At 54.1% G+C, this 17,650-nt stretch overlaps 1 protein-coding gene across 1 annotated transcript in view; it reads left to right on the top strand.

Moving 5' to 3' along the window:
- MATN4 (matrilin 4) overlaps window positions 1–17,650 on the top strand; it is a 19,491-nt gene extending 1,841 nt beyond the window's left edge. Inside the window, exons 2-11 of the mRNA XM_064465732.1 lie at window positions 9,892–10,003; window positions 11,374–11,943; window positions 13,196–13,318; window positions 13,795–13,917; window positions 14,019–14,141; window positions 14,281–14,403; window positions 14,855–15,268; window positions 15,594–15,746; window positions 16,514–16,618; window positions 16,788–17,650. Of these exons, the coding sequence (XP_064321802.1) occupies window positions 9,913–10,003; window positions 11,374–11,943; window positions 13,196–13,318; window positions 13,795–13,917; window positions 14,019–14,141; window positions 14,281–14,403; window positions 14,855–15,268; window positions 15,594–15,746; window positions 16,514–16,618; window positions 16,788–16,846 (1,884 nt within the window). The 5' untranslated portion in view covers window positions 9,892–9,912 and the 3' untranslated portion in view covers window positions 16,847–17,650. The remainder of the gene's footprint in view (window positions 1–9,891; window positions 10,004–11,373; window positions 11,944–13,195; window positions 13,319–13,794; window positions 13,918–14,018; window positions 14,142–14,280; window positions 14,404–14,854; window positions 15,269–15,593; window positions 15,747–16,513; window positions 16,619–16,787) is intronic.

The following is a 17,650-nucleotide window of genomic DNA, read 5'->3' as shown; positions in this document are numbered from 1 at the left end:
AAGATGGGCTCAGGAGCTGCCCTTGTTAGCGATGGTAGCAAATGAAAAGACGAAGCCAACAAGGCAGCCTGTTGTAGGCAATCTACGGTCACAGAAGATGTTTGTGCTCTGATTGCTCATAACAGCTTTTCCCTTGAGGTTGGCATTAGGGGTTAAAGGTTTTCAAGAGAAGCCTTTGTTTAAACATCTTTAAAGTTTCCAATAGGGGCCCCTTTGTTCACTTTTGGAGCAGTGTGCCTGCCTTGTTAAACACTCAGTGCTCATAAAATGCCATTTACAAATGCGTGATGAATAGGGCTGGAACATGGAAGGGGGGGAGATAAGCAGTGTTTCTACCTACCCGTACATGTGAATTACAGACGAGCCTGACTGAGTGAATAAATGGGTCCTAGAAGAAACATAGTAAAAAAAAGATTGAGTGGTGCTTATAAAGAAACTTACAAAAATCGGCTACTCCCCCAGAACCAGTCAGTCTCTCTTCTGCCAGATGTCACACGTCTGTGACACCCCTGTCGAGAGGCTGAGTGGCTCCTGCCACTTGTCATTACTTCTCAGTAATCGTGTTTTCTCCACTTTGGACCCAAACAGTAGCAAATTGATCACTTGGGCTCCGTTGGCTGGAAGGGAGCTCACGCAGCTGCCATAAGGGCTCCATTGAGCAGCTGGGCGCACGGACCCAGACTTCGCACTTTCTGTTACCTGCTGTGGGCTGGCAAGAGTCGCCCCTCTGTAGGTATTTGCAGCACAGATGTACCTTTAGGTATTGAGTAACATTTTTAGCACTTAGAAGGCTTTGGTTCCCTCTCCCATCCTGGCCAAATGTAAAGTGTTTAAAAACAGCTCAGTTAAAGCAGGGGACGGTATAGGCATGCGCCCAGGAGGCTCCAGACTGGTGCACAGCTATGGCAGTGTTTCCATGTGGAATGCCCCCAGGCTGCTGTGCCAGATCCTGTGTCTGAAGCTTTTCTGGTTCTCTGGCAGCTTGTTCTTCCAGAGGCTGGATCCATCTTCCCTAGCAACTTTCTGCCTTTGCCTGTGTCTCTTTGTCCACAAACTTCTGATCTCTCACCTCGCAAGCCTTTGGTTGCACACATGAATCCATCACTAACCTGATCCCTCTGGTGCCCATCAGGGAAATCTGTAGGGATCTGCTGTGGTCCCCTGCAGAGAGGTGGCAGTAACTTGGTTTCTCTCCAGGCTTTAGCCTTCCTGTCTCTGTGCTGTATCATGCTGCTTTGCTGGTTGATTGCTACTGTATAAGTTTGGGAGTCTTTGAGTTGTAGTCTGCAGACCTGTAGGAGTCCATGGCAGGAATCAGTAGGAGCAGACCTGTTGACAGCAGAGGTAACCCGCTATTCAAGAATCTGTGTCTTGGCTGGAAAATTAGCAGGGTCCACATGCTGAAAAAGATGGAAAGACCCCACCTTTGGGTATTGATAGCTCCTACACTTGCAGCTGGACTTGGATAGCTTCTGTGAAGTGTCACAGACATCCCCCTCGTTCTTCTTCTCTTTTTACAGCATCTTGCTTTGGCTTTAAGAGTACCAGCCAGGATGAGAGTGGCACAAAACATTTCAGTCTGCACTCAAATGCCAGGCAACAATCTCACTACCGCTCCTCCCTTTCACTCTCCCTGTCATCTGATGAACCTCTCATTTCAAGATCTGAGGGCAGCTGCTCTGTGCCCAGGTTCCCTAAAGCATGTTTGGACATTCCCATGACTGTCTGAAGTGCCCTTGTTTCACCCTGGCTGGGACTGTGCCCTCATCCTGGGTTGCAGGTGGGAGAGCCAGCCCGGGTCCTGGCTCTGCCACAGGCTTCCTGCAGTCTTGAGAAAGTGGCTTTGACACTCCTGGTTGCTGGTTCCTCATGCCATGCTGTAGGACTCTCCTTGGAGAACTTCATGAGGCCTGAAAGCCTCAGTGAAGCAACCTTGAACTGTTCCCTGATCTGTCCTGGAAGACAAGACCTTGTAGGCACCTTTGGCAAGAGCTCAGTAAATGACACAGAATTAGACAATTTCAACTAGTTGCTCACAGGCTGACCAGCAAGGGCTAATCTCACACTGGGGTGAGGTTGAGGTCAAGCGGTCCTCAGCCATGGCCCCAGGTGCTGCTTTGAGTCCCTGGGGAGGTCTTGCAGGAGGTTTCCACACGGCATCTGTGTGTGCTGACAAGGACAGGATGATGCTGAGGCACAACCATCCCCAAGGCACCTGCTCTCCAGTGTGGGCAGATGTGAGGCCACAGGCCACTGCGATGCCGGTGGAAGTTTTTCTCTGGTGCATCTCCTATGGGCTGACGGCATCCTGGTCCTGGAACGGTGGTTCCCCTGCTGTCAGAGGGAAGTGGCAGCCGTGAAGTTAGGTGGGAGCAGTTTCCCATGCTACCTTTGGGGTTCTCCCTGTGAAAAGTAACTAGACAAAGAATTCAACCAGCTTGCTTTTCTGTCTTGAGGAGGGCTGAAAAGTCTCCGTGTGCTCTTCTGCAGCTGCCAAATGCTCCTCACTTTCTGCTATTTCAATTAAATACATAGCAGGATGAGTAGGATGAAGGGGAGAGGCACAAGAATATTCTCCTGGCATATTTCCTTATGCCAACACATTGAGTCACGTCTCCAGAGTGAGAAATATGATATAAAGATTTAGAGAAGGAGGTCAGGCAATGAACGTTTGATTGCGGGGCTGAAACAGCAGGCGCTCTCTGTGGTTGTCTGTGCCATGTAAGCTTGCTGGAGGTCAGCTGGGGATATTGGTCCCAGCAGATTCAGGAGACAGACGTCCTGCTAATAACTATCAATCTCATTGGTTAGAGATACCAGCCCTGCTGCATCAGCCGTTCAGCTGACAAACTCTGCACCAGCCCAGGAGCTGCCCTGGGCCATTTCTCTTCCGCTTGTGGTTGAACATGCATATTTCTGGGGAAAAAATGCTCTCTAACACCTTCTTCTCAGAACAAGAACTTGGGCAATGGATTGCTGCCTCAGCTTCTGGATGGCCCAGACCTCCTTCCCTCCAAAGTCTGAAGTCTCTTGGCCTAGTTCAGCTGTCCTTCAGGGGCCTGTTTGCAGAAGACCATCTGTTTTTTAAAGAGAGTCAGTAAGGTGGGTCTTTCTCCTGTTGATCACTCCTCATCAAAATCTAAAGGTATTCCAATATTCCTCCAGCTTTGCTTTAAAGACCAGTTAGGAGCAGGGCTGAGTTTGCTTGTCCTGCAGCTCAGGAGACAAGTGCAGTCTAAGGCCTTGAGTGGGACAGAGAGGAATGGAGAAATGCTACCAGCAGTCCTGAAACAGGAGCTACCTCATGACATGATTAGTTGAACAAGGGGAATTGGCTGACCATGTTTTCCTCTTGGCTAGATCTTTAACATGTGCTTCGAATGGCCATGTTTAATTTGCAAGTGAATATAGCATTTATTCTTGCCAGCTGTTGCCACAGCAGCCCAGGGACGTGTTTCAGTGCAGAGGCTGGCTGGGCAGGAGGCTCTCCTCCTAGCTGAGTTGCAGAGCACTGGGAGGCTTTTTAGAATAGAATCATAGAATTATTAAGGTTGAAATGACGTCTAGGATCATCAAGTCCAACCATCAATCCAACACCACCATGCTTCCTAAACCATGGCCTGAAGTGCCGTGTCTACACGTGTTTTTTTTTAATACCTCCAGGGATGGTGACTCCACCGCCTCTCTGGGCAGCCTGTTCCAATGTGTGACCGCTCTTTCAGTAAATAATTTTTTCCTAATATCCAATCTGAACCTCTCCTGATGCAGCTTGAGGCCAAGATAGATTTAGAGATAGATTGGTAGCAGAGAAAGACCTCATGTGCTGTCATGGAGAACATCTAACATCTAACACTTAAGTGGAGTCCCCCAGGGATCGATATTGGGCCAATGTTATTCAACATCTTTATAAGTGATCTGGATAATGGGATCCAGTGTAGCCTGATGAAGTTTGCTGATGACACCAAATTGAGTGGGGAAGTAGACACTCCAGAAGGGAGAGCTGCTCTGCAGGAAGATCTGGATAGGCTGGAAGAGTGGGCTAACAAGAACCTTATGAAGTTCAACAAGGACAAGTGTAAGGTCATGCACCTGGGGAAACACAATCCGGGAGTGCAGCACAGACAGGATCCACCTGGCTGGAGAGCAGCTCTGTGGAAAGGGACCTGGGGGTCCTGGTGGACAGAAAGCTCAACATGAGCCAACAGTGGCTGCTGCGGCCAAGAAGGCCAACAGGATGCTGGGTTGCATCAAAAAGGGCATCGCCAGCAGAGGTAAAGAAGTCATCATCCCACTCTACTGAGCGCTTGTCAGGCCACACCTGGAGTCCTGTGTGCAGTTCTGGTCCCCGCTGTACAAAAAGGATGTGGACAGGCTGGAAGGGGTCCAGAGAAGGGCCACCAGGATGATCAAAGGACTGGGAAGCTGCCATACGAGGGTAGGCTGGGAGAGCTGGGTTTGTTCAGCCTTGAGAAAAGGAGGCTCAGAGGGGATCTCATCCCCATGTACCAGTACTTAAGGGGTGGCTACAGAGAAGGTGGAGACTCCCTTTTTACAAGGAGTGACATGGAGAGGACAAGGGGGAAGGGACACAAATTGCTCTTGGGGAGATTCCGACTGGACACGAGGGAAATTTTTCACAGTGAGGACAGTCACCATTGGAATAATCTCCCCAGGGAAGGGGTTGACTTGGCCGCATTGGACACTTTCAAGAGGCACCTGGACAGGGTGCTGGCCCATCTTGTCTAGACTGGGCTCTTCCTAGAAAGGTTGGACTAGATGATCCCCGAGGTCCCTTCCAACTTGGGATTCTGTGATCTAAAAGGGAATGCTCTGTCCATTGCTACAACCAGCATTTCCCTCCCAAGGGGACTTCAAATGTCATCTCGCAGTATAAGCCTGTCGGGACTTGTATGGTAAGTCCATGCACTGTGAAACAAAGACATCTGTCACTCAGCCTGCGAATGGACCTGGACAAGAAACCTGTCTTCCTTGCGCCCTACCTGTGAATATGCTAGTCCTAGTGAGTGCAGGAGTGGGCCACATAGATCGGGGAACTGGCTTTTTGGGGGAGGAAGGGGAGAGAAAAAGAAGTCCCTTATGCATTCAGGAAGGTTTTCCTGTTACAGCACTCCTGCCGATTCACTCCTGTTGGGTTTGGAGCCATGATGTGCTGTTTGAGAAATACAGCCTTATTTTTCAAACGTGTCATTCCAGGTGGCACTTGGCCCAGTAAAGCTGCCATAGCGTTGTAACCAGAGAGTACTGCAATGTCCTGGAAAGAGTCTGCTCTTATTCTCCCACATATGTGTTTGGGAAGAACCAAAGACACAGCAGCCCTTAAAAAGGGGGAAAAAAAAGCCATTCTGGGCTGGAAATTAATGCCGTTTCCCTCATTTCAATGTGCTTGTGCCCCCAGGCTCTTACTTGCTCTGAAAACGGCATTGCTGTCCTCATGGTATTTGCCTGTCACCCAGCTGCTGTGAAGGATAAGCACTGAGATGCTGGAGCTGTGATTGAGTGCAGGTTCAGTGCTGCCTGTAAAATGGTCCTGAGGGCAGATTCAGTGCTGATGGGCAGCAGAGGCACTGCTGAAAGCTCTGCACCTGCAGGCAGGGAGCATCTTGAGATCATGGATTGTGTTGGGAGAAACCAAACTTTGGCCAACCTTCCAGGAGAGGGTGGATCCAGCTCCAGGGCTGTCCCAGGCCTCATCCACTCACACAACTTGAGGGTCTTGTGAATATATGGACAACCTGCTAGCAGTCCATTGGGGTTTCCACAGCAAAATCCAATCTCAGGAGGTGCCTCCAATTTGATGTAAGTTGGCTGCATGTCTCCAGGTAGCTCTGGTTGCTTCATTGTCCCCCATGCCTGAGGCAAGACACACTTTGGTCATCCTTTCTTGGTACCACATGCATTTTTTGGACAGCCTTCCTCTTGGGCATGGACCTGAAGGATGACTTGCTGTCCTGCTGCGGACATGAATTTTTTTCTCCCTGCCCTCCAGCCTGAGGCCAGCTCTGCTGTCTTTCTGCTGTTGTACTGGCAGGACTCTGGGGTCCTAAGCACAAAGAGTCTGTGTCCAGGCTCCTGAGCCTACTTTGGTTTTTTTGACACTTTAATTAAATAACACTGTTGTGGGAGTGGAATTATGGCCTGCCAAAACTGCCTGGTTGGATCTCTGCAAAGAAAAGCCCTGCAGAACAAAGCGGGGTACATGGAGAGGCAGGTGAGGTGGATGAGTCTCAGGAACATCAAATCTAGGGCTGCTCTACTATTGGCCAAGGTTTCTGGCACAGAAATACATGTTATTAGCTGGTAGCACATGTGGCATCATTGCCATACACCCCTGCCATGCATGCCCAGGCACACTGTGATGTCTCCTCCTGCCCACGGGCATGCTGCATGGGACAGCCCTCTGGCTTTGCTCATGTTGGGTAACAGGGCCTGGTCAGAGGCCCCCAGCTGTGCCCCACTCCGTGCAGTGCACGGTGATCCCTGGTCCTGGTTTCTTGTGGGGTCTAGAGCCAGGGCGGAGCTGCTGCTGCTGCTCCCACAATGTGCCAAAGGTCTGCCAAGCCCAGGCAGGTGGCTGGAGTCGTATGGTTTTTGACATAAACAAAAATCTCAGCTAAAGGCTGATGTGCCCAGATATATGAAATCTTCCATATGGTTGTACCTGAGACCTGGCTCATGACTCTATAGCCACAGTCCACAACCTGCTTTCCTGCTTGTGACACTATGGTCCGGGCTTTGAATGCACAGCCACCTCCTGAGCCTTTCACCCCCTCTTTCTCCATCTGCTTCATCCCCTCTGCAATTTGATATATAAAGCCCCAATCCCTGTAACAACGAGGAAGGTATGGGGTTCACTGCATCCCTCACACTGCTCCCTGCAATGTCCTATGCTTTGGGCTTGCCCAAGGGAGGATACGCCCAGGTCCAATCTGCATGGATGAACCAGAAGGGGAATATTCAGAGCATTTCGGTTAACCTGTAGCCAGAAGAGAGCTGCCAAGGAGGTCACACTGAAACCTGAAGCGGCTGTTTTTCCTGAGACTCAGCATTTGGCAGGGAGAGCAGACAGACAAGTGGCAGAGCAGGGAGGAATACAAGCACCCTGGGGGGGGCAGCACTGCCAGAAGAGGTGCCCAGGGAAGGTGTGCTGCCTTACCTGTTTGCCTCTGGGGATTCATCTCCATGTCTTCTTTGTCCAAGATCACAAGGAGAGTCAAGAGGAGGCTGGGGTCACTGCCGATCCTTCTGTCCTTACATGTGGTTCTTCCCTTGGTCACCCTCTGCGTGCTGTGTACCCGAGCAACTCCTTCAGCAGGGACAAGCAATGGCTGTTTTTCCCCTTGCACTGCTCAGAAAGGTCAGGAGGTGGTCCACTTCTTGGCTCAGCTGCTGTGGGGTTTGGCTGAGCCAGCCCAGCTGGCAGCACTTGCCCCGCCTGGACCTTTTCTCCTTTATAGCTCAGTGTTATCTCAAGGTCTCGGGCATCGCAGCAGGCGCCGTGTTTGCCTTGCCTCCCAGCACCTGCCTGCCAGCCGGTTGCTTCCCACCCATCTCCCTCCCACTCCCGGGTGGTGACAGAGGGCTTGGGGGAGTGTGGGAGCCCTGGAGGTGGGGGGAACCCCCACGGGGCTGCAAGTCAGCCCCAGTGCTGCCAGCCCCAAAGGAGCGAGGACAGCAAGTAGCAGGGGAAGTTGCCCAGCATGAGATGGTGGGAGAGAGACTCATGGGCAGCTGTCCCATTAACTCTGCTTCCCTGTCCCCATCGCCTTGCTGCTGGGGCAGGGATGGCTGTTATATTGAACTGGGGACCAGGGCACTGTCCCAGCCTGGGTCTCTGCTGCCAGGACTGGTGCTGGATGCGTGGCTGAGCTGCCGTGCCCTGCCCAGGCAGCATCAGTCCCTCCAGCCGTGGGGAGTGCCAAAACTTCATCCAAAGCTGAGATGCTGTTAAAAATAGATCAGTCGTGAATTGGTTTTCTCCTCCTTGGTTTCTGGCCTGAGAGCTCATTCCTCTCTCTGGGCTGGCTTTGAAGCTGTCTGGATGCTGTGAGACGCAGGCTGTGTGCCAGCCTGCCATTGCAGGGAGGCTCGGAGAGCTGCAGAAACGTTATAGGTGGCACAGCTGTCCCCAAAATATTTAGTGGTTAGTGTGTGCTTTCTCCCCTCAAAGAAAGCACTGCTGGAAAAAGAATTTGCTAAATAAATGGGGGAATGAAGCTGGGCTAGGAAGGGCTGTTTGCTCCTCTACTTGCACATGATATTTTTGTGAGGGGGTGCAGGCACCTGAGCACTCCTGGCCAGTGCTGCCATCAATGGGCCACAAGTGATGCTTGCCTTGGCCCCACGGCTTCTCAGAAAATGCCTGCGGGGCTGCAGCCTCCCCTTGGCCCCACAGCCCAGAGCGATCACACCGGCCCCTCCGCCGTGTGGCTCTGCAGGAGCTCCTGATGCCCACTGTGGGGCCGCCACATCCCAGGCTGGCTGGGCTGCTCACACTCCCTGGGAAAAGGCTGTCTCTCCAACTTTGAGACTGGTATTCTGGATCCTAGTTTCCTCTTGTAGCCCTTTTCTGTCCTTCTAATTCTTCAATATAATTTTTCAGGTGTGAACACTGAGTCTGGAGACAATTTTAAGATGCAGCTGTGAAACCTATTATCAGCATTGCTGCTATCAAATACATTAGGTTCAGGGCTGCACGTAACCACTGAGCAATTAAATGGCAACCCTGGTGATGAATTACAACTGAGACCTCCTGGGGCTAAATAAATATCGGCTGATAACTACCGATAAAGTGAATTTCCATGTGCTTTTTTAAAAAAAGCACCCTTCTAGTACCTGTGCCCTGTTGCAGTGCTGCACGTCTCCTGGGGGAAGTGGCATTAACTGTGGCATTTCCCCCTGCAGCACCTTGGATTTCCAACCAGAGCTGGAAAAAAAATAAACCAAATAAACCCATGTCCCTGCAGGAGCCAGGCAAGGGCAGGGGAAGGCAAGGCAACACAGAGGTGGGCCGGGAGGGAGACAAGTGATAGGCTAAGGTTTTGGGTAACTGGTCTAAATATCTTTCCCCAACTACCCCACCTCAAACGCGTGAAAAAACTGTTGGGTGCAGAGCGTGCCTTGGAAAAGCCAGCAGGATGGGGAGAGCTGCAAAGCACTGGTGACGGAGCAGTGGCGTCCCCCGGGGTGATGCGAGGAAGGAGAGCAGCTGGCTGGCAGTGCTTCACCCAGCACCCTGCCCTGGGGAACGGGTGCAAGGCCATTGCACAGGCACCGTTACACCCTGTGCCTGTGGACGCTTCTGCTCCCTGCTCTCCAAAGGTAGTTTGCAAAAAGGCAGAGAATAAATTTATGGAGCTTCTTGGAAAAATGTTTTTTTTTCAGTGACTTTGCGAGACTTCTGAGCAGGTTTTGTCTGTGCTGGCATTTCATCTTGGGGCTTCTCTTGCACATTGCTGTGCAGAGGGAGTGTCAGGAGAGCTGGTGCTCCACAGCCCCGGGTGCAGCTTTCCCACTCTCCGGCTGGCTGCGGAGAGCAGCTGCACCGCCAGTGAAAAAGCATTTGGCTGAACATCCCATCCGCCTGGTTTGCAAGTGAAAATAAGGCTTGTCTGATGGCCAGCTCCACCCAGAGCAGAAAATCAGACCCTTTGGCAGATCGTTGCTACTGTAATGAAATTTAGCTGTGCTGAGACTGCCAGTCCTTGAATGGTAAAAGTCCCATGTGGGTTCAGAGAAGTTTGGGGATGGATCTGTCACAACTGCTGCTGCTCAGGGTTTTTGGCACTGCCTGGGGACACCCACGAGAGATGAGCGTGGCCCCGTCGCTCAGCCCACCCTCAGCACTGATTGCAACATGTCTTATCCCTGCAGAGTCCCCCCAGCCCCAGAGACATGTGGTCTCGCAGAGCCATGATGAAGCTCCTGCCTGTTGCCCCTCTCCTGCTTCTCCTGACGACACTGGAAGCTAGACCAAAACCTGGAGGTGAGCCCTGGCCAGTGGGAATTCCCTACAGTAGAGAGAAGTGAGTCTGTCAGGGTAGTGAAGTCCTTGGAAGACGGCTTGCTGCTTGAGGTGGGGGGGCTTGATGCTTCTTTAGGGGCATCCCCAGGATGATCCCCCCAGGCATGGGACCCGAACTTCCCAGCACTGCCCAGGGGAGCGGGAGCCCAAGCCTGGCCCCAGCACTGTCGTGCTGGTGTCACTTGCTTTGGGCATGTACTCAACCTTGGCACAGCCCAGCTCAGGGCTTGTCACCCTCCAGGCTGCAGGCTCCAACCTCGGCAGGAGGCAGAGGCGTGAGGGGGAACCCCCTACCTGCATGGGTCTCCTGATGGGGGGACAAAGCAAACCCAGGGGCACCAGCCTCTCTCCTCCCAGGGCAGAGGGAGCTAAATCAATTCCAGTTTAAAAACAGTGAAGGCACCAAATGAAGAAAGGAGTGGGTGTGTCTCGGAGACCTTCAGAGCAGTTGAGATGACAGCCTGGGTCTGGGCATCATCCCAAGGGGACTCAAAGTGTTTGCTTACCATAGGGGCCAAATTCTCCCAGGCTTGGATACACACAAGCCAAGCAAAATATGTTCATTGGCATTTCACTTGCTAAACACTCTCCCGGTTTGCACTGGAAGTAGCACCCATATGTCCAAGAGAGGCTCTTTGGTTCAATCCCTGCTTGTGTGCATGCCCTGAGCTGTGCTTCTCACTGTCTCATTTTCTGCCCTTAAGAAAAAGACAACAAAGCAAGCCCTCGTTTTAGGCAGAAACTGGCAAAATGCAGTAAAAAACAGGGGAAGCTGGAGCTGCGGTGGGAAGAGAAGAATTGCCCAAAGCAGTGTTTTTGTGCTTGGCACCGCAGCAGCAAGAGCCCATGCAGTGCAGAGGTCTGGAGCAGGAGCTGCAGCTTGCAGAGGACAGCACCAGGCACTGGGCTGTTTTACACTTTAATGTCCTGATTTGCTGCAGAGGTGAAGATGCTGCTGCCGAAACTCTGCCAGGGCAGATGCCAACAGACAGAGAGGAGTTTCTGCAGCCTCTGGGGCTGTTGGCTGCAAAAATGCAGGGAGCCAGAGCTGGGCCTGGCTGCAGGGACAATGTCTGGGAGGAAGTGAGACTGCCATTTCCCCACAGCCAGGGCATGTCTACCTGCCCTGTCGTCCCTGATTCTGCTCTGCCAGCACCCTCCGTGGGTTTATTTGGCAGTGGGAAGGTGTTGGTCTGTGGGGGCTACCCAGACCTGGCCCGCTCCATCCCCCACTGAACACCCCTCCAGCCACCCAGTGGGGATGTCTCCACTCCCAACCCTGCTCCTCACAGGCAGCTGTGAGGCTGAACCATCTCTTTGCCCCCTTCCAGCCCTGAAGTGCAGGACGGGTCCCCTGGACATCGTGTTTGTGATTGACAGCTCCCGCAGCGTGCGCCCGTTCGAGTTTGAGACCATGCGGCAGTTCATGATGGACATCATCGGCAGCCTGGACGTGGGCCCCAACGCCACACGGGTGGGGGTGATCCAGTACTCCAGCCAGGTGCAGAACATCTTCTCCCTCAAGACCTTCTTCACGAGGGCAGACATGGAAAAGGCCATCAACAGCATCGTGCCGCTGGCCCAGGGCACCATGACAGGGTTGGCTATCCAGTACGCCATGAATGTGGCCTTCACCACGCAGGAGGGCGCACGTCCTCTGCACAAGAAGATCCCCCGCATTGCCATCATCGTGACAGATGGGCGACCCCAGGACCGTGTCACTGAGGTGGCCACCCAGGCCCGGAACGCTGGCATCGAGATCTACGCCGTGGGCATCCAGCGGGCAGACATGAACTCGCTGCGGGCCATGGCCTCGCCGCCGCTGGAGGAGCATGTCTTCCTGGTGGAGTCGTTCGAGCTCATCCAGCAGTTTGGGAAGCAGTTCCAGGACAAGCTCTGTGGTGGGTGAGAGCCAGGGCTGTGGGGTGGCAAGGGCTGTCGTGGTGCCTGCTCCTCACCCAGGCTAGAAGATGACCTTCAGAGGGGTGTTTGGGATGGCTGCCCTTGCTAGGAGCAGTGTGGACAGGGAAGTAACCTCCCCGATGGGATGCCAGGACAGATGGCCTTTCCTCTTGCTCACTTCTCTGCTGCTGAGGTGAGATAAGGAGAGCTTCAAAAGCATTGCAAAAAAGTGCTTTTCTTCACCTGTGCGCGGTGGCTCTGCCCCAAGCCAGGACGCCGTGGCAGCAATTGCTGCACACCCAGCTTCCCACTGGGAATATTAAAGAGCAGGAAATATGGAGTTGGTTTCCCTGGGTGTGACAGGGATGGGTGACACATCTCAGAGCCCCGTACACATTTCAAAGTGGCTTTAGCAGGGTCTCCTCCTACGCAGTCACGTGCATGGCATCTGCTGCGTGCACATTTGTGTTTAATAAAACTCTGGCCGTGTGATGCTGCTCTGGAGCGTCCGGCCGGTCTCGGCTGGGAGCTGGGAGGCTGGTTCACACTGTGGCCATGCTGGCGTGGGTTGGGAGCTCACAGGCTGGGACCTGTCTGTGTCCCCCCGTGTTGGCAGGCTTTGCTGGAGACCTGGCACTGCAGCAGGCTGGCGAGACCTTGCTCAAGCTCTCTGGTGTCTGTTGAAGGGCAGAAGGCAGCTCCAGACTCTTCCAGGCAGTATTTCCTAGCCAGGGGCATGTGTGTGCCTGCAGGGCTGCGTTAGTGCCGTGGTGTGTCCCTGCTTGCTGGGGCAGGGGTCCAAAGCTGACCAGATATTGCCCCCCCATGGCCCTGATATGCTCCTGCACCTGATGCCTTTCCTTACAACGCCCTGCCCCTACTCTGCCTGCCCTGCTGCTCACTTGCTGGCCAGCTCTGCAGGCTCCTGGCCACACAGACACGCAGACCTGGCTCCTGCAGCATGTTCCAGCTGAGCTCAGGCTTTCACTTAGCTCAAGCTGTCAACAGCATCAATTAATATTGAGCGTTGGTTTAGTGCTCAGGTAGATCTGAAAGCTGAGGCCGTTCAGAAACCTGCCCCGAGCAGTGTCTGTGCGCTGGAAATCAGCGGGTGAGTGCTGGGGCTGGAAGGGCCGGGGCCATGCAGGTTGTCCTGGTGGCTTTGGCTATGGGGACAGGGTGCGTGTGGGAGCCAGAGTACCCCCATCCAGCATGCCCGTGGGCTGCTTTGATGCCCTTTCTGTCTTGCAGGGGTGGACATGTGCGTGGAGCAGGAGCACGGCTGCCAGCACAGCTGCGTCAGCACCCCTGACTCCTTCTACTGCGAGTGCAACCCGGGCTACAGGCTCAACGCGGATGGAAAGACCTGTTCCCGTAAAAACCCTTTTTTTATCCTAACTCTCCTAGAGGACCTGTAGTTACAGGTCTCATGCAAGGAAGCTGAAGCACAGCAGAGGACCCTGCAAGGCCAAGAGCAGCCGAGGTGCTCTGTTCACTGGGCACGCTGCCTCCTGGGTCTGTAACAACTGTGGATGGTGCTCGGCATTGCTAAATCCTGGTCACCTCTCTGGGATGGGACACTCGGGGCTCACATGGGCACAATCGGCTGCCTGTCACCTGAGGGAGCTCCAGGCAGTGGGTACCAGAGGATGCACGTCCCAGCCCAAGTGCAGAGTGGAGCCCTGTATTTTGAGTGCAAAGTTGTATTAGTTGGTTCTGGGCACCAGCCTGGGACTTTTCCTTCTTGTCTCAAGGTGCTGGGAGCTTCCTTGAAGCCCTGGCACGGTCCCTGCTTGGATGCCCTGGGGAGACCAGGACAGGAGGGTGATGGGTGTCCTGTTCCTCCGCAGCCATCGATGCCTGTGCAGATGGGAGACATGGCTGTCAGCACCAGTGTGTCAGCACCCGTGGGTCATACTCATGCCGCTGCCGCGTGGGTTACTACCTCAACCAGGACAAGAGGAGCTGCTCTAGTAAGTGTCACTCTCCTTTCCTGTCCCTTCTTCATTTGCTTTTTGCTCTCCCTCTTCTTTTGTCTTTTCCTTTCTGCCCACCCTTCTCTTTCTCTCACCAGTGATCGATTACTGCAGCTTCGGAAACCACAGCTGCCAGCATGAGTGTGTGAGCATCCCCAACGGGCACTACTGCCGCTGCCGCAGCGGGTTCACGCTGCAGCCCGACAGCAGGTCCTGCACGGGTACGTCCTGGTGCGGCAGCACAGCACAGCCTCCGGTGTATGGCAGACACTTTGTCCTGCCCAGTCCCCAGGGGGAGGGTTGTTCCTGGGCCACCCTGCCTGGATGGGGATAACCCTGTGCCCTTGGCTTGTCTTTCAGCCACTGACCTCTGCAATGGGGTGGATCATGGCTGTGAGTTCAAGTGCGTGAGCACGAAGGGCTCCTACCGCTGTGTGTGCCCCGAGGGCCAGCAGCTCCAGGCTGACGGCAAGGCGTGCAGCAGTGAGTACTGGGATGCGGCTCTTGGCATCCTTCTCGTCTGGCCTCTGTGCTCCTGGCAAGGGCTTACCTGGAACTAGGCTTGGGTTTTAAGTGGGACTTTGTCTGAGCTGGGCTGGAAGAGGATGGAGAGCTGGCTGGGCTTGGGGGAGCATCCCGGCTGCTGTGGGTATGGATGCAGTCTTGTGTCCTCAGAGACATGGCCCAGAAGGTGTAACAGGAGCTTTGAAGAAAGGTTCAGGAAAAGGGAGACCTAGGAGAGCCTTTCAGGGGATGCTGGGGTGGCAGTGGAGGTTTTTGGGCTGAGACCCCTGGGCATGCTTTGCCCTGCTGCCCGGCCTCACTCCTGCTGCAGGTCCAGGGGGTCCACTCAGTGCCCCAGCCCTGCGCATCTTCACCGTGATGGTGCCCACAGCCAAGCTAGTCCCTTCTCGCCTTCTCCCTGTGCCTGCAGAGTGCGGGGCCGGGCACGTTGACCTGGTGATGGTGATTGATGGTTCCAAGAGCGTCCGGCCCCAAAACTTTGAGCTGGTGAAGCAGTTTGTAAACCGCATCGTGGACCTGCTGGAGGTGTCTCCCCACGGCACGCAGGTGGGGCTGGTGCAGTACTCCAGCCGCGTCCGCACCGAGTTTCCCCTCAACAAGTACCACAGCGCAGATGAGATCAAGAAGGCAGTGATGGAGGTGGAGTACATGGAGAAAGGCACCATGACCGGCCTTGCCCTCAAGCACATGGTGGAGCACAGCTTCTCTGAGCTGGAAGGTGCTAGGCCTCTCTCCCATAACGTGCCCAGAATTGGGCTTGTGTTCACAGATGGGCGCTCCCAGGATGACATCTCCGAATGGGCCAGGAAAGCAAAGGAGTCAGGTACAGGGGGCCAGGGAACCCTAAATTGCAGTGCTTTGGGATCTCAGGATGGTTCCTGGGGTTGGCTGGCTCTGGGGGAGGCTGCTGCATCCAGCCTTGGGGTGCTGCACCACCTGGGTCCCCAGGGGCTCTCAGCAGCATTCTTCGTGCAGCAGCCTGCACCGCAGCAGTGGTGCCATGCTCCTGCCCACCCTTGCTAAATTCCTGCAGTGTATTTGGGAAGCCTGGAGGAAATCCTGCATTGTCAGCTTTGCTCCCTCTGTGCTTGCGGTTGCTTGATGTGGGGCTGCTGGCACAGTGCTCAGGATCCATCCTTGCCACGCAGGGATCATCATGTTCGCTGTGGGTGTCGGCAAGGCCGTGGAAGAGGAGCTGAGAGCAATTGCCTCCGAGCCAGTGGAGCAGCACTTCTCCTACTCAGCGGACTTCACCACCATGACCCACCTCGTGGAGAACTTCAAGCTGAACATATGCCCAGGTGGGTGCCCCTGGCCACACCAGGGGGGCTCAGCCCCAAGCCGGGGGAGCCCTCCTCTCCCTGCAGAGCTGGTGGGGTGGTTTGTGCATCTGTGCCCCAGCGCGGAGCTGGGCTGGTGTGAGCCTAGGGTGTTGTGGGTATAGAGGTGGGTCTCAGGGAGGGATTGGAAAAGGAGAAGGTGGAGCTGGGCAGTCCAAGGGAAAAGGTATGGCATGTGAATGGCTGCCCCAGTGCTGTTGCACAGGCAGAGTCTGGGGTCACACCCTGCCTTGAGGGATGCCCCTCCAGCTCCGAGGATGGTCTGTCTCCTCGTCCAGACCTGTGCTTCTGCTGCTGACAGGTGCAGGAGGACCACAATGGGTTACTGTGAAGGTCTCCCTGCTCTGGGGCAGGCTGGGGCTCCCCAGTGCTCTTGGGACCCCTGGGGGCTCCCATGGGGCTGCAGATGTGGGTAAGCAGCCCACCACCACCACCCTGGCTCAAAGGTGAACCAAAGCTCCACACTGGCTGCCCTCAGCATGCTGTGACCATATGCTCCGCAGGATGCCTGGTGGGATGCCTGGCAGCGAGCTTGCTGGGCTAGCAGGGATGCAGCATTGTGAAAAGGAGCAAGGCTGGAAAAGAGGGGAAAACAGGAGAGCCCCAAGCCTTAGTCCAGCTCCAGTGGGTGGCTGTAGGAACAAGGGACTCGTGCTATGTGGGAGCAGGGGAGAGCCTGGTGCCGCAGGCCTATGCCTCTGACTGCACCCAAACCCCCACGGTCACAGAGGAAGGCAAAGGGGAGATGGAGATCCGCAGCCCGTGCGAGTGTGAGGCGCTGGTGCAGTTCCAGACGAACACCGTGGCCGTCCTGCAGAGCCTGACTGAGAAAAATATCCTTTGTGGTGATGCCTGGGCTTGCCAGGGTACAGGGCAGCCTGGGGACACAGGGAAGGAAGGGATGGATAAATGGGAGTGGGGAAAATTTTAGGGTCCTTCAAGGGGAAAAAGCCCTTTGCTCACCACACTGTTGGGCTCACACTGTTTCCTTAGCACGTTCACTTGCTCAGATGACGGCCAGGCTCGAAGACTTGGAAAAGCAGCTGGCCAACAAGAAGTGATCCTTGCAGAGGGCTGCAGTGCTCAGACAGGGCACAGGGACGTACAGTAGCTACGTGGCATTGTTATTGCTAGGTTATTGTAAAGCATCACTGTTTGTTCTTGTATCACAAAATCCCAAGGGGGACATGGAGTGTATTTAAAAAACCAAAAATCCTAAAAAAAAACCCAAACAAACAAACAAAAAAAGAACTTGAGCAAAAACCCCTGCTACAAAGCCAGGAGGTCCAGCCTCTGCTGTTGCCTCGTTCCTCCAAACTGGCAGGTCTGGGATGAGGTGGGATGACTACACGGGCAGGCTGAGCTTTGAACAAGGAGACATGACACCCAGCCTTTTCCCAAAGTGGCTGGGATGAGCCAGGCCCTGCGCCGCTCCCCCCAGCCCCCAACAAGCTGCTTTGCAAGAGAAAAAAAAGCCTACAGTGGTGGCACCCTGAGAGCTTCTGTCGTCTCAGTGTCTGCTGCCAAGTGGTGGGGCAGGGAGAGCTGGGTGCCACGGGCACGGGGACGCGTGCCACCTAGCTCACCCAGCCAGCTCCCAGCACGGTGCCCAGGTGTGCAGCCATGAGAAAGCAGGCGGCAGGAATCGGCAGATCCCCTTGCCCCTGTTTTGACAGAATTGTTTGGGAATCAGTTATTATCTTACTTGTTTTTTTATCCCATAGCAAAATGGTAATAATTCTTTCTATAAAAATCTATGTGTGTGTATATATATTTCATTTTGAGAACAGGGTAGTGCTATTTTTAAATACTTCTTTTATACATGGAAATTTCTATCCTGACAATAAACACCCTGAAGATTTGTA

This window comes from Phalacrocorax carbo, chromosome 14 (assembly GCF_963921805.1).
Source record: "Phalacrocorax carbo chromosome 14, bPhaCar2.1, whole genome shotgun sequence".
NCBI lineage: Eukaryota > Metazoa > Chordata > Aves > Suliformes > Phalacrocoracidae > Phalacrocorax > Phalacrocorax carbo.
This window is presented reverse-complemented; position numbering and strand designations above follow the sequence as displayed.